The 15,265-nt window shown below is 41.7% G+C and overlaps 1 protein-coding gene across 24 annotated transcripts in view; it reads left to right on the top strand.

Moving 5' to 3' along the window:
* Nucleotides 1–15,265, top strand: part of col13a1 (collagen, type XIII, alpha 1) — a 150,321-nt gene that overhangs the window by 90,749 nt on the left and 44,307 nt on the right. For 13 of the 24 annotated variants that reach the window (XM_034198643.1, XM_034198637.1, XM_034198599.1 and 10 more), the window contains 9 exons: nucleotides 870–896; nucleotides 1,006–1,032; nucleotides 1,371–1,397; nucleotides 2,728–2,799; nucleotides 9,745–9,837; nucleotides 10,210–10,266; nucleotides 10,361–10,378; nucleotides 11,056–11,082; nucleotides 11,508–11,552. In XM_034198643.1, coding sequence (XP_034054534.1) covers nucleotides 870–896; nucleotides 1,006–1,032; nucleotides 1,371–1,397; nucleotides 2,728–2,799; nucleotides 9,745–9,837; nucleotides 10,210–10,266; nucleotides 10,361–10,378; nucleotides 11,056–11,082; nucleotides 11,508–11,552 — 393 coding nt within the window. Of the gene's footprint in view, nucleotides 1–869; nucleotides 897–1,005; nucleotides 1,033–1,370; nucleotides 1,398–2,727; nucleotides 2,800–3,968; nucleotides 4,011–4,446; nucleotides 4,510–9,744; nucleotides 9,838–10,209; nucleotides 10,267–10,360; nucleotides 10,379–11,055; nucleotides 11,083–11,507; nucleotides 11,553–15,265 lie in introns of all 24 variants that reach the window. The other 11 variants (XM_034198622.1, XM_034198699.1, XM_034198711.1 and 8 more) reach the window with 6 other exon arrangements.

Below are 15,265 nucleotides of genomic sequence, written 5' to 3'. Positions count from 1 at the left end.
GTTATCCTTGTCAACGGTCAATCCCTCCATTTTTTTTCACCAAGGGAAGCCAATTTCGTCTGGCCTACTCTCGCAACAGAGAGTGCAATCTACTGTTTCACCATAACATCTAGAGGGGCGCTGTTTCACTCTTTGTAAAACACTCAATGAGAATGGGGGAGAGACGGGCCGGCAGCAACACACAGCAAATAATTTCCGAAACTAAACAAAGTGGTTTTATTTATTTATTAACATTATAACTACAATCCAAAAAAACAAGGGAAGCCTGGCTTCCTTTGGTCTCCAGGAGAAAACGCCACTGGAAGCAGGGGGACAGCTCCAGGGAACTCAATGCCAGGACAAACGACAACATTTCCAGGAGGCCAAGTGGGGTTGGATACTGTTGAAAAAATGTTTAATGTTGATTAATGAGCCCATAATGGGCTCCTGTTTCTCAGTCTCCTTCCTGACGAGTATTAAAAAGGGCTTTGAGGGCTTGCCTGCTAAATGTATAGAGATGCTGTTGCCTTCAGTGGCTCTGGAGCTTAGGGCCATGGGGTCCCCAGCATGGGGGGCACTGGATGTGTTCTGCCGGCCCTCTGCCTGGGTTCATTAATCACCCAGACGCTGGGCTCTGACAGCTACTTACAACCCGGGGCACACCCAAGGGCCTGCTGGGAAGTCAAACTCAGTGCCTTCGCCCGTAACAAGTAATTGGAATAGACTACTGAACAGCTTGTTCAGCAGACTGATTGATGCCTCGACATATTTACTCATTTCATTCTTGTTCGTTGGAGGGATTTGTGGTCAGTCATGTATGTTTTCTTGTGAAGCTGAAGATCTACGCTTTAATCACATGAAAGACTGAGTGTGTTGCTCTTGTCTTGCAGGGTCAGCGTGGCGTTAAAGGACTCCAAGTAAGTTTCTGAAGTCTGGTATCAGTTCTGACATATAAGCTGCTAATCTTTGCAGCTAACTGCTAAACCTCTCACTAATCTCACTCACCTGTGTTGTTTCTGTTTCTAGGGGGAGCCAGGACTCAAGGGGCAAAAGGTGAGGCATGGTTTGCAGGAGTTCAAAAAGTATTCAGAATATTTACTGATTGTGAAAGAGTTACTGCAGCAAATCAGCAGTGCACTTCTGTAAGGTTGGGAGACTCAAGAGAGAAGGTTACAACAAGTCTAAAGAAGCAGAAGATATCCTAACTGTCAGAGCCTAGTTTTGGAAAAGTGACCAAACCCTACACTTATCATAGAGGAGAAGATGTGTTTTGTGTTAAACCTCTTTCAAAGCTATTGCTTTAACTCTAAAACGCCTTTCTGATATAAACGTGTACTCTTCAAAGGGAAGTCCTTTGTCTCCTCTGATTGACCTCTTTCTGTTCTTTCCAGGGTGTATGTGGAGACTACACACACCGGGTATGAAAACATACACACATACATGTTTTACACATTCATTGTTTCACAGAAAAGTGTTTATGTTAAAGATGAGATATGATGTTTGTTTGCCTATACTACAATATACAGTATATGTTTAAATGATGACGCAAAGTGAACCTGTGTTGTTGTCCATCCTACAGCGAGTAACACACCTCTCTCACAGGTCAGCATGTGTACGGTCATAATGTTGGAGCAGGATAGGAAAGTGAAGTTGGAAGAGGAGAGCAAGTCCTCCAGAAGCCGGACAGACTAGTAGCAGTGATGGGGAGCACATGCTGAGCTCAGCACTTCTTTGACAGGGTCTCTGGGGTTTGGCTAGTTGAGAGAAAACAAGGCAATTACCGGCAGCCTGCTGCAGCGCTGTGTGATAAGAGCCTGTGTGTGGTGCCAAGAATAAGAGTCTCCTGTGTAAAGGGGGATTTCTCAGATAGCAAAGTCCATTTCCAGCGTAATTAAACCTTTCAGTTATAAACTGCTCCTGCTAACATGATCAAAGATGTTTGCTTGGCATGCCTTGACTTTTGCTACCTTGAAGTAAAAACAGTTGTATGTGTTGCGATATACATCTCTGAGCAGTGAATTATTCAGCCTTTATAAGTCTAAGAATGGGGAGCTCAGTGGAAGAAGAGAGTATTTTGGGTTTGATTGCTCTGGCATGAAAGGAACCCGGCCCCCACTTCTAACAAGCTGTTTGTATGTCATTCAAGTGTCAGAACCCCCTGCAGCGGGCTGTATAGGTGGTCCATTCCAAGTGTCTGCTCACACTTCAGGCTTCAATCCTGTAGTGAGACCCTATGGAGGGGGGGGGGGGTGGATACTGTAAGGGACCGCATAGTGTTCAGTGTTTGGAAAGTTTTAGGACAGAGCCGGCAAGATCAGCACATGTTTCTTTTGTGGCAGTGTAAAATAATGTTGAAATAAAGTCATTTAATTACATTATGAACGTAATATACTTATTTGCCCTCTTTTCTCAGAGTACAAATATTGATATCAATCTCACGTCTGTGCGAGTACAAAACTGCATTCAAGATATGGTTGGACTTGAAGTGGTGATAGTAAGATAGACTGGCCTGAAAAGAGAAGCAGCAGATATGAAGCTGACTGCTGAACCTGTTCTTTGGTTCTTATACACAGAGCCAGGTTAGCCTCGTCCAGCATCTACCTGAAACACTCAAGCAGAGTATTCATTCATTTGAGCTGTCCTTTAAACTGAAAACTTCTCCAATTCTTCCTGAGACATGACTCACTGTGTGTGTGGTTGGATGGCTCTGTGCCATGTGACCTGCCCTGACTGAGATACTGTGTTCAGGGCCTGTTTGTGCAGGAGCTGCCTCTGAAAACCCTGGCTGCCTTGCGCTCCACTCAGGCTCTGATGTTGAAGGTTTGTGGGTGCCATCAACACCCAGATAGATAACCCTCAGCAGGGGTGTCACCAAGTTGTGCCGCAAAGAGAGCCAGCGCCCTAGAGCCAAGGCCCCCCCCCTCCCACCCTGCTCTCCACCCAAAGGGAGACCAAATATCAATGAGGGTGCTACTGATTTTGTTTAACTGTCATTCAAAAAAATTATATTTGTAATATGCCCGTGAAGCATAGGGATACTAATAATAAAGAAATATGTTTTCCATGTTTGTGTAGATGTATGACAAACATAAATGCACATGGTCTGTATGGAAAATAAAGGTGAAAGTTACATTTGAATTCAATTCCATGTTCGTAATGGTAATGGAATGCCAGTTACATTTATGTTGCTTTGTTATTATCACCCAAAACATTCTGATACAGAGTTAAAAATACAGACCAACACCAACAATGAAAATGAGCATTGACAGATGGTCCATGACACTCAGGATGGTAACAGCCCTTTGTGTCCACCTAGATCATAATACATTACAACTATTTTCACTATTTGAAGTCAGGAAATAAAAAGGCTTAGGAGTTTACACAAAACATGTATTTTGTAAAGGACTCTTACAATTATTTGAATTTTCACACACTCAACAAATTAATCTAATTATAAAAAACACAGTTGGACAAAATCATTGAAATATCAATGTAGGATATCACCCTCTTATTGGCAGCTGTTGACTTCTTAACATTGAACCCGGTGTGGTGGAGATCTGGAATGGTGAGGGACAAAGCAGCACACTTGCCTACTTGCTACATTTATCCCCTACTTATTTGTACTAATAACATTCTGTATATATTTCCATTTAATTGGTACTCTTCTTATTTTTGGCCTTACTCTAATATACTGGAAAATAGTTTGACAGACCACACAATATAAAGAAGTATGTTCCAAAATAATGCTGGGTTAACCATGTAATAATATGGAATAGTCCTGAATACTTCTTTTGTGGTTAAGGTATTGGCTAAAGGTAGTCTTCCTTTAAAGATTCTGCATAATAAAACAATTTGGAAATATGTACACTGTAAAAAGTAGGCAAGTTGCATGCAGCTGGTTCTATTTTGTGTCAGCGGGGAAATGTAGCGATCATACCTGTACTGTCCTGTCCTAAACGTGTATCTGACCATGCTGGTCGTCTCAACAGAAGCGGCGTATTGTACAGCCCTGTGTGGGACAGTTGGCCACAGTAAGTCTGGATGTGTCTCTGTACTGCTGTCCTCTCTTTGTGGCTCCGCTGCGCCCACCTCTGCTCCGCTGCACTCTGAGGGCCTGGCCACGGTGAAGGGGACATTGATGCACATTATCCTGAGTTGGGGATGCTTAATGATTTGCAACCATCACTCTGTCAGTACCTCAGAGATTAGAAACATAAAGAAGCATCCCAGTGTATCAACCCATCCCCTTTGCCCCCCCAGGCCCATAGTTTGCTGTGCCGGTGCCTTTTGTCGTTTCTTTCTTCTACCAGGTTTCCTTTTGTTTTATCCTTTGCCCTTCCATTTACTTGCTTTCCACTCTGATGTTCTATTTCTCTTTTTCCTCCATATCCCTCTCCCTTCTTCTTCATTCTCCTTTCCTTTCTCTCTCCTCCTGGTGACCTTTGCCCTGTGACCTTTTTTCGGCAGATGTTGCCCATCAGCGTGCGCAACATGCCCTCAATAAGCCCTCTAATCCTAAAACGCCTGAAGGTACAATTCTCTCTGCCCCTTACATGCCCCCTCTCCGCCCGCCCTGTGGATGCCACCCGCCATCATCCATCGCAACCCCCCCCTCCTCCGTCGTCATGCTGTAATTAACCTCCTCTGGCTGCTACTGCTTCATAATGTTTAGTCTTATTCAAGGTTCTGTCAAAGATGCTTGACCAGAAATCAAACAAAAATGCTGTTGCTGCCCTGGTTTTACAAATTGTTATATTTTATTTACAGCTTTTTCCAATGTTAAATACAAATGATTCTGGTTAAAACTATTCAGTGTGGTTTTAAGTGGAGTTAGCCAATGGCAAAATACAATAACAGAAAAGTACCCTTACTTTTTGCCAAATGTCTTCCTGTATGGCAATGAATGTTGGCAATGAATTGAAATGGTAATAACCAATTAGAAATGAAAAGACACAGAATATATCTCTACATTTCCCAGAAATAAAAATAAGCAACCTAAATATTTTGTAAGGTGTAAATAATAAAACATATTGTTTTTCTTTGGATACAATAAAGTATATCATAAGTTATGACATTACAATACAAGATCATACTGTGTGTGAAGGAGCCTTATTTGGTACTCTGGCACAGGTTGGCCCCTTGTTAGGACATGATATAGTCATATATTGAAAAAAAAGATTTTCTGATACCGTATAAAGTTCATATAGACTCCCTATAGTAAATCAGATACAAGCCAGTCACTGAAGAGAATAGAGTTATGGCTGAATTTGATGTTCTTTCCTGTGATTAAATTGTGCGGAACAGCACATTTTATGATCAGCTATTGGCAGCTGGGACCTGCCCATAACAGTGTGTGAAATCCTGAGAGCAGCCTAACATGTCCATGACAGACATCAAATCATGACAGTTTTCTGCAGGAATGATCAAATATGGATGTTATGCTTATGGATATGTTCTCCATTATCTGAGAATAGAGGCTTGGCAGCACTCTGGTTCTGAGCTACTGTACATGTGGGTTCTCCTACCATAACACAGTGATTGCTGAGTGACTGAAGTGAGGCCAGCGCTTTGTGTAAGGAACTTCTCTAAATTGAACCACATGTGCAAATAAATCGTGTACTGTGGCAAAATGGATCTATACATGCCATGCAGACCTGTTGCCCTCTATGATAATGCGTATTTCCATATGTGTACAGTATATTATCTGTAAAATATTGACCTGTAGCGATCAACAAATTGATTTTATGAGGTGAAAAAATCAGCGGTGGAAATTATTTTCCTTTTAACCCCCCAAAAACATATCTAATCTTGGAAAAGCACCTTTGACATTACTGGGGGGAAATCTGCAATCGTGTAACATTGATTGTATTAGGCTGGTCAAGAAGAAAGAGAATCACATCAATGTCATGGATTATATTTCCCATTATATTGCTCTACAAACAAAGGTAGTTCTAGAGAAGAACACTCTCAATGCGCTTACTAGATTTATTACTGGAACGTGGTTGAACTTGCTCAGGTGTCACCAAGTAACTGAGTGACACACTTTGATAACATGTCAACTCCGGCAGTGGCTCAGTCAGGGGCTTGGACTGGGAGCCGTAGGGTCGCTGGTTCAAGTCCCCGACCAGACCTAAAGATAGAGTGTGGACTGGTACTTGGAGAGGTCCCAGTTCACCTCCTGGGCCCTGTTGTGGTGCCCTTGAGCAAGGCACCGTACAACCCCCTCATTGCTCCCTGGACGTTGTACAATAGTTGCCCAATACTAAGACAAGGGCATTCAATGTCTTTTCACTAATGCAGATTCTGTTACGAATAAGAGAAATGAACTGGTAGCAAACATTGATAAATATGACCCAGATATTATAGCTATTAGTGAAGCACTTCCAAAAAACCCACAAGTACCAATCCAGTTATGTGAATTGAACATCAGTGGATATGACATTTTCAGCAATCTAGATGAGGGTAGAAGAGGTGTCTGTATCTACAAGAAATCCTACCTCAGAGCAGTACCTAAGAACTTGAAGGGCTGTACATCTACAGAATCGGTGTGGTGTGAAATACAACTCCGCAATACGGGCCGTCTTCTGGTTGGATGTGTCTACCGGTCACCAAACTGTCAAGATATTGGCAACTCTGAAACTTAACTATCCTGAAATTGGTTGGCAACCCATACGGGCACCAGAGAGTGAAAACCACCCTGCATCCATGTTCCTTGAATGCTTGAGAGACTGCTACGTATTTCAACATGTAACAAAACCAGCTCATGCAAGAGGAAACCAAACCCCACACGTGCTTGACCTAATTATCACAAATGAGGAGGGAATGGTTAAGGATCTAAGCCATGAAGCACCACTAGGAAAAATCACCATGACTGCCTGTCTTTCAAATTGCTATGCTACCATGAGATATGCGATAATCCAAACCGCAAGTTCATCCTTGATAAAGGAAATTATGAAGGCCTGAAACAGGAAATGATTGGGACAGACTGGGCACAGACCTTTGAAAACAAGTCAGCTTCAGCGCAGTGGGAGGCCATGGAAGAAAACATCCTAACAAGTTGCAAGAGGCACATCCCTATGTCATCGGGAAAAAGTAAGAAAAATCGCTCTACTCCGGAATGGATAAATGATAGAATCAAACATCAAATCAAATCAAAAAGTGCAGCTTACATCTTACAAAGGTTATCTGGTACAGAGAGCGACCGTTGTTCCTATGCAAAAATGTGCAACCAAGTTAAATGGGAGTTTCGGAAAGCTAAAAGAGAGCATGAAAGAAAAATTGCAAAGGAAGCCAAAGAGAATCCAAAAGCTTTTTATAAATATGCCAGAAGCAAGCTAAAAGTCAATGCCACAGTCGGAGATCTGAAAAAGGCTAATGGCAGCCTGGCTCAAAATGACAAGGACAAAGCCAATACACTAAATTCCTTCTTTGCTAGTGTGTTCACAAAGGAAGATACCTCATCAATACCAGACTTCCAGGACAGACCATTTAATACTACACTAAATAAATTGGACTTCACATCTAAGGACATCCATAAAAAACTATCGAACTTAGATGCCTCAAAAGCATCAGGACCGGATGGCATCTATCCCAGGATTCTCAAAGAACTGTGTGACGAACTAGATAAACCCTTACTTACTATATTTAAAAAATCGCTTGATGAAGGTGTGGTACCACAGCCTTGGAAGGATGGTCATGTAACTCCTATATTCAAAAAAGGTGACCGAAGCAATCCTGGAAACTATAGGTCTGTCAGCCTTACAGCAGTAGTATGCAAACTCCTTGAATCCTTGGTGCGTGATGCCGTCATAGAACATCTTGACTCAAACAACCTATTATCAGACCGCCAACACGGCTTCGTCCAGGGCAGATCCTGTTCAACCCAACTCCTGGCCTGCCTTGACATATGGTATCGTACCCTTGACGAAAGAGGAAGTCTCGATGCCATTTATTTCCAGAAAGCATTTGATACTGTACCTCACAAAAGATTACTGAAGAAGCTCTATGGGTATGGTATCCGTGGAGACATACTCACCTGGATCTCAGACTTTCTCAAAAACAGGCGACAGAGAGTCTTTGTTAACGGGAAACCATCTGGATGGTGCCCAGTTCTCAGTGGAATTCCACAAGGTAGTGTCCTGGGTCCTGCACTGTTTGTCCTCTATATCAACGACCTACCCGATAATGTGAGCTCCATGGTCCAGATGTTTGCAGATGATACTAAAGTCTTCAAGGAAATTAAGTGTAAAGAGGATGCAGAAAAACTCCAGTCAGATCTCAGAGAAATGCAAAGATGGTCCGAATGTTGGCAGCTCAAATTCAATGCAGCAAAGTGCAAAGTAATGCACTTAGGTTTTCTGAATCGAAAATATGAGTATAATATGGGTGATAATTCAAACACTATAAACCTATCCGAGACTCAGAATGAAAAGGACCTTGGTGTGAATGTTGACAATACCCTGACATTTAGTGACCATATCCGTCGGGCAAGTAACAAAGCGAATGGTATCCCAGCAATGATCCGCAGATCATACACTTATTTGGACTTTGACGTAGTACATAGTTTATACATCTCTCTTGTACGGCCACTCCTCGAGTATGGGAATGTCGCTTGGTCCCCCATGTACAAAAAGGATGCTGAGCTCATCGAGAAAACACAGAGAAGGGCAACGAAGCTGGTTCCAGAACTAAAGGACCTACCATATCAAGAACGACTGCAAAGTCTTAAAATCCCGAGTATGTATTATAGAAGGGCGAGGGGAGATATGATCGAAGTTTTCAAATATCTCCACAACATCTACAAAACATCATGGCCACTACAACGGGATTATAACACCAGGACTCGTGGACACTGCCTCAAGTTGAAGAAACAGTACTCAAGACTGGCTATCCGCCGCAACTTTTTCAGCCTGTGTGTGGTTGACTTGTGGAATGATCTGCCAGAAAGCGTTGTCACATCCAAGACGGTTAACTGTCTCAAATCCCGCCTCGACTTTTACTGGTCAAACATCACCTTCACTTTGGACTATGTGACTGTTGCCAGCATCCATAGTAAATAAAGAACAGTGATCTACTTATTTATTTATGAGCGACTAAAAGGCCTTAGGCCTATTACAGCCGTATCCTATTGATTGAATACTACTGGACTCCTGGTACTAGGATGGGTTAAAAGCAGAGAACAAATTCCACTGTGTGTGCTGTGCATGTGTGACCATAAAAGAGGGTTTCATCCCTCCCAATTACAAAACTCATGCCCGAATGTCCTCCTTGATCTTGATCCTCTCTCTGGTCAGTGATAGTGACCACTACCTCAGGGTCTACGCCTATGTAAAGGGCCTGGACATTAGTTACAACAACGACTAGGAAGAGGTCAAAGTTATCAACCAGGAGTCCTTAGCTGATGCTGCTGCTGGTTTCAGTCTCATATGTTAGACACCTCATTTCTACTCTACTTAGAAAGCCCCCAATGTCCTGACACCTGAGCAAGCTTCTGTCCCTGGCGTCCTTTGAAGCCTTAAGGCAGAAGCCTTTGAAAAGAGTCAACCTTGAGTTTGGAATATTTTATCACAGATTCCTGTTACAAAGGTCAAGAATGAATGTTCTCGTGCAGCATTTTAAGCGACGCTTGCCTTGCCCCCCCGCTAACCTTTCCCTCTGCAAGCCCCGCTGCATTTATTTGTAGTGTTGTGTGAGGTTGTTGTGTTGGCATGACAAGTATGGCAAGGTGTGTTCCAGCACGGCAGGTTGTAACTCAAGGTCTCCCAGCAGGGCGGGCCTGGAGCGCAGGGACCCCCAGGACCTCCAGGACCCCCCGGAACTCCAGGGACACCGGGCCTTAATGGAGCCTCTGGCCCAGCAGTGAGTTCATTTATGTTACTCTGACACTAGCAAATGTATAAAAAGGCAATTTTAAAGAAACAGAATAGTGCAACTAAAAAACACTTCATCAAATAAATAGGTAGAACAAGTCGAGATAGCACACTCTAGGAAGAAACACTGGGAATTAGCTGATACTCAAAACATACGAGACGAACTGGCACAGACAGAATATTTTGAGAGGAAAGATGATTAGGGACAGGTGACTGATCGGGCGGAGTAGATAATCACCAAGCTGGTAATGCATGAGGACAGGAAGGGGAGTATTTAGACATGGGATGGATGTGACCCATCATGGAACTGCATTTGTAGTTTTGTTGAAAAGGACTAATTCACGTCTGCTCTTCTGTGCAGGGTAAGCCTGGTGAGCCAGGCAAACCTGGAAAAGACCCGAGGGTCAGCTTCGCTTCAGTGAGTCCTCCACATTTATTTTCCACATTTTTCACATAACTGAAACTGTGTTGGTGTGACATTAAACTTATTTATTTCCACATTGTTTCTGCAGCTTTTACCAGGACTGAAGGTAAACATATTTCTCTTCTTGACCAAACAGCAAAATTACATTTCTGAAAAACATAATTAGCATCACTGTGAGATCCCATGATGTCTTAGAAAAACACACTGAGGCCCAAACAAAACAAGCCACAGAACCAGGATCAGGTCTCTGTGCAGCTGCACACATATCAGACCAGCCCCAGCTTCACAACAGAAACCTTTGGATTGGATGTTTTTTTAACTCCACGTGATGACTTTATCGTCCGTATTACTTGGAAGGAACTGTAGATTGTGAGGTCAAATAGATGGTCAGAGACTTATTAATGCTCCTCAACAGGCTGAGTCTCATCAGCTTTAGCATGAGCAGTAACAGCTGATCACAAAGGCATTCTCTGGAAGTGTTTCCTTGTACGATGTGAGGGTCTAAGGACAGAGGGTGTCGTTTTTCTCATACTGATATTCTGAAAAATCTGTGCTGTTGTATTTGCTGTAAAGTGTCTCTACTGTAGGCTATTTTTATTATATGTACAGCACTTTGGCTCGACCAAAAATCGTTTATAAATGTGCTATATAAATAAAACTTGATTTGATTTGATTTGAGAAAGACATGATTTTAAATCCTTAAAAACAAGCCTCAGCCAGCTGCAATTCTGTTCATATTTAAATACAAAATACTCATTTATTTACACTCTTGTTACTCTCCAGGGTGAACCGGGAGTGCCAGGACAAAAGGTGAGCTATCTTCTGTGCTTAACTTTAAAAAATAAATACGGTCAGTAGAATCCAAGATGGGTGATTGGGTGGAAATATGAGAACACAATCCATCACGTGATTAATAGATTTGTAATCACAAAAGTCAAGCAAAAAACATCTGTTTCCCTCAGTAACAGTGGTTCTTCATATAACATGTGTTTAAAGGCAGCTGCAGGGGTAAATGCAGATGATAAAGGAAGGTGTAACCATCTGTAAGCTGCTATATTAACGAGATAAATACGTACAATATAGAAGTTCATAGAGGGATTTGAAAGCACCTCAGAGGGAAATGGTTTCAACAAATAATGTGTCCCTTTGCTTGTGTGGAGTCCACACACCATGTTTGTTATTCGTCAACTTCCTGTCAATCAGTGTCTGATATTTGTCTTTGTGTCCCTCCCCAGGGGGATCGAGGGGGCGCTGGCCCAGCGGGTTCTGACGGCTCAAAGGTATTCCACTCTGCCTGTATATAACTTTTTACATTTAATTGCAGCATTTTTGTTTGTCATTCAACGGTTAATGACAACAATAAGTTTAAAACAAACTTTAAAGCATATGCTTAAGATCTACTTAACATGTATGCACATTGAAATGAATCATGGGTTATTGTGGGGAGGCTGTGGCTCAGTGGGAAGTGTGCTGGACTTCGAATCAGGGGGTAACAAGTTTGAGTCCCACTGCAGTCGGCATGTCGTTGTGTCCCTGAGACACTTCACCCCAAATTGCTCCTGAGGGTATTGGCCACAGTACTGAATGTATGTAAGTCGCTTTGGATAAAATGACATGTAATGTAATGTAACCATGCCTCTCCTCCATTCTGGCCGTGAAAGGATCCTTTTCTAATGCAATTGCACTGTGAGAAGCTCTGAAGAAACTGCAGTAAGGAAGACATGATTAAAAAATGTCAAGTCACCCTGACTTGAAAATGTTTAATTGTGCACTATGTCAGCTATCAGTATATTTGATAAAGATATATTTTGATTAGAGGTGTCAATCAATTGAAACATTGTATTGCGTTCATCACAATAATAAACTGTGATTAATCATGAGCAATAACAGTTTATAATCTCACCCACTTTTCGTCTACCGTGCCATGTCTCCATGCTATCTAGAAGTGTAATTTGAGACATTGTCAGAACCGATGTGTATGTTCATCTTGACTGGAACAGGGTGTGTCATATTAAAGGACTGTACCTTTGGACTGTCTAACTCTAATATCAGCCTGAGCTCTAAACGTGATGGCTGTGGATTTTGTCCCCCATCTTGTCCAAGTTAGCACCAGAGTCATTATTAATGAAGCTGGTTTTGAAGTTGTGTGTCATAAAAATATTACAGCCCTGACCTCACAAAATGATGCAGGTACCATCTGCTGCCACATTTATGGTTTTGGCATTTATTTAATGGGATACATTTGTTCGATTATTGAATGTTAGTCTCCTAAGTACTGACAGGAACAACAACGCGTATGCACACGCCCACTTACGCACACACTGTGTCGATGGCAGCTTAAATAGTCTAATCTTGCTTTAAAGCTGTGAGTGATGCTTCACTCCACCTGCCTGACCGTCTCATAATGTCTTGGCACACTTCTGTTAGAGGACACAAACAACAACTAACAAGTACATGTGCACAGCCAACGCTTTGTAATCCAAGCCTTTACATTGTTACACATAACAAATGTCTTCATGTTTAAACTCTCATAAAATCTTTACCAAGAGAGGTTTGCGGTAACAAAAACTTTATTTTATGACTTTTTTTATGTTAAAGGTGGGGTAGGTAAGTTTGAGAAACCGGCTCGAGATACACTTTTTGTTATATTCCATGGAATGCTCTTAACATCCCGATAGCAATGAATATCTTAAGTGCTTTGACAAAAAATCCATAAAAAAATGTCATCTGTGGAAGCAGTGGCGCTGTAAACAGCACGACCAATCATCTGAGCCGGCCCGGCTAAAGTAACTGGATGGCCTACCTGCCTGTCAGCCTTCCATCTGTGCACAAACTTATCTCGTGCCCTCATTGGTCATGTGGGCGTTCGTGTGTGTTGGAGGAGGGGCTCTGTAAGGAAGTGGCAGATTTTTTCCGGCTGTGTATTTTCAAATTCTAGCGCACTCGAGCTGGTTTCTCCAATTTACCTACCCCACCTTTAATACAATGTGAAATCGCAAGTAATCTTGCTGTCTCACTCAGAACTTAAGGGAGAAGTTGGCCCTGACACAGCATGCAGCCGCTCATTTACATCCAGCAGACACAGCGCAACATTAGCATTCATTTGGAGTTGTGTTGCTGGCCAACTCAGTTTCTCCCTGTGTCTGTAGTTGTATCAGTGCTAAAAGAGTCATTTATGACCTCGTCATTTTGTATGTTACTCAATCTTTATTGTACCATTGTTACTTGAGTTTTTCTTTTTTGGTTTTCCCCTAAGGATATTACCTTGTAACTGGTACTTTCTTTAGTACCACCTCAGTCAAGGTTCCCAGCGAGCTGAGGCGATACTAAAATGTGACATAAGAACTTGGTCAGTATTTCCAGCACAAACCTGCCTTTAGACTACCGTAAATAGTGATCACATTTTATTTTTCACTCAACCCAGATTGTATAAAAAAAATTACAGCCAGCTAAAATATGTATAAACCACGCCTTTCAATTTAGGAAGTGCAGATGTTCCTCTTTTTGGTTGCCAATGAAAGGCTTCAGTGAGATTCCCTACACACAGCAGAGGGTTAAAATCAATATGATATATTGCAAATAACTAATAATAGAGATTTGCAGATTCAAATAAAAATGTAGCTTTTATGCCAAACAACACATAATGTCTGCAACTGAGATATATTTTATATAAACTATCAGTGGCGTTTCTATATGTACAAAAGTGGTGGGGCAAAAAAAACGTAGATGTCTATATATAAGCTTCTGCAGTGAGGTTCATGGCTGGTGAGGCACTGGCACTGATTCTTCAGGTTTACAAATATTATATTTTGACCTAAATCAAAATATAATATTTTTTCCAAAAACTTTTTTTGTCTGATGCTTCGATTCATTTTAAACAGACAGTTCAACAAAAGGATACCCAAAAAATCTAATTGTATCATTTAAATATTGAATTGTTCTCTCTTAGTAAGATCCCATTTTCAATAAAATTGCAGTCTTACCTTGACATGAAGATGAAGTCCATTTGCCTATCCTTCTGGACAAAAATCTCTATTACTTTTTTGTAAAAGTCCTCCTTATGTTTTTGTAGTTTCAAAAGTCTATCATAAATCTAAATGATGGATTTATGATTCGAAAATGATAAAAGTAGGGTAGACATGTGGATATTATCCGGCTGAATAAAAGGTGCATTTATCTAACAGGTACGTTTCCCACAGATCTTATTTTGAGCTATTTTCTAAAATCCTATGGAGAAATCTCGCAGCTTACTTCCTGGTTTTAGGACGCGTCTCTCTCCTCTTCACACACCACACTTTTCGCGGCACACGTACTTACAGCCAATCAGCTCTGAATGATGTGAGATGACGTATGGTGGGGATGGCAGCTCTATGCCCCTATGGTCATTATTTTTTGCCACACACATTAAATAGGAACATACTCTGAGCATGCGCAGTGTAGTTTTTACAGTCACCGTTCACTTAGACAGTGACAGGGAGGGGCAGGATCGGGTTTTGTCCCACATGGCTCTAAACAGCTCAATAGGCACACACTGTAGACACTAATTAGAAGAACACAGACTAAAACAGCAATGTAAAGACAAATCAGATGATTAAACATGATCTTAAAACATTTTTTATATATTGTGCTGTGCCCCACCTGCCCCTAATGGCCAGTCGCCACTGTGAACTATAATTCTTTAAATTCATAACAAATAAATGCATTTGTTATTTTCAATCGTCAATACATTCCCCCTCCACTAACCTCCCCAGAGGTAAAGTCAAGCATCTCAATCCTCTGGGTATCATCCAACAGTTTGGTTGCTGTCACAACAGAGTGCAGAGTATCCATTGCATCACTCTCTGGGAAAGTGATTTTCCTGAAGCCTTCTGAAACGTTGGGGCTGGGTCTGCTGGAAGAACTTGGTTTCTGTGAGTTTCTGTGCACATTATAGCCTTGTAAACTTCAACCATTCTTCCATCTTATTTTGTGTTCCCATGATTCTGTTTTCTGC

Source organism: Gymnodraco acuticeps, unplaced genomic scaffold (assembly GCF_902827175.1).
Source record: "Gymnodraco acuticeps unplaced genomic scaffold, fGymAcu1.1, whole genome shotgun sequence".
Lineage (NCBI taxonomy): Eukaryota > Metazoa > Chordata > Actinopteri > Perciformes > Bathydraconidae > Gymnodraco > Gymnodraco acuticeps.
The sequence above is the reverse complement of the archived record's forward strand: the minus strand, read 5'-3'. Positions and strand labels throughout refer to the sequence as shown.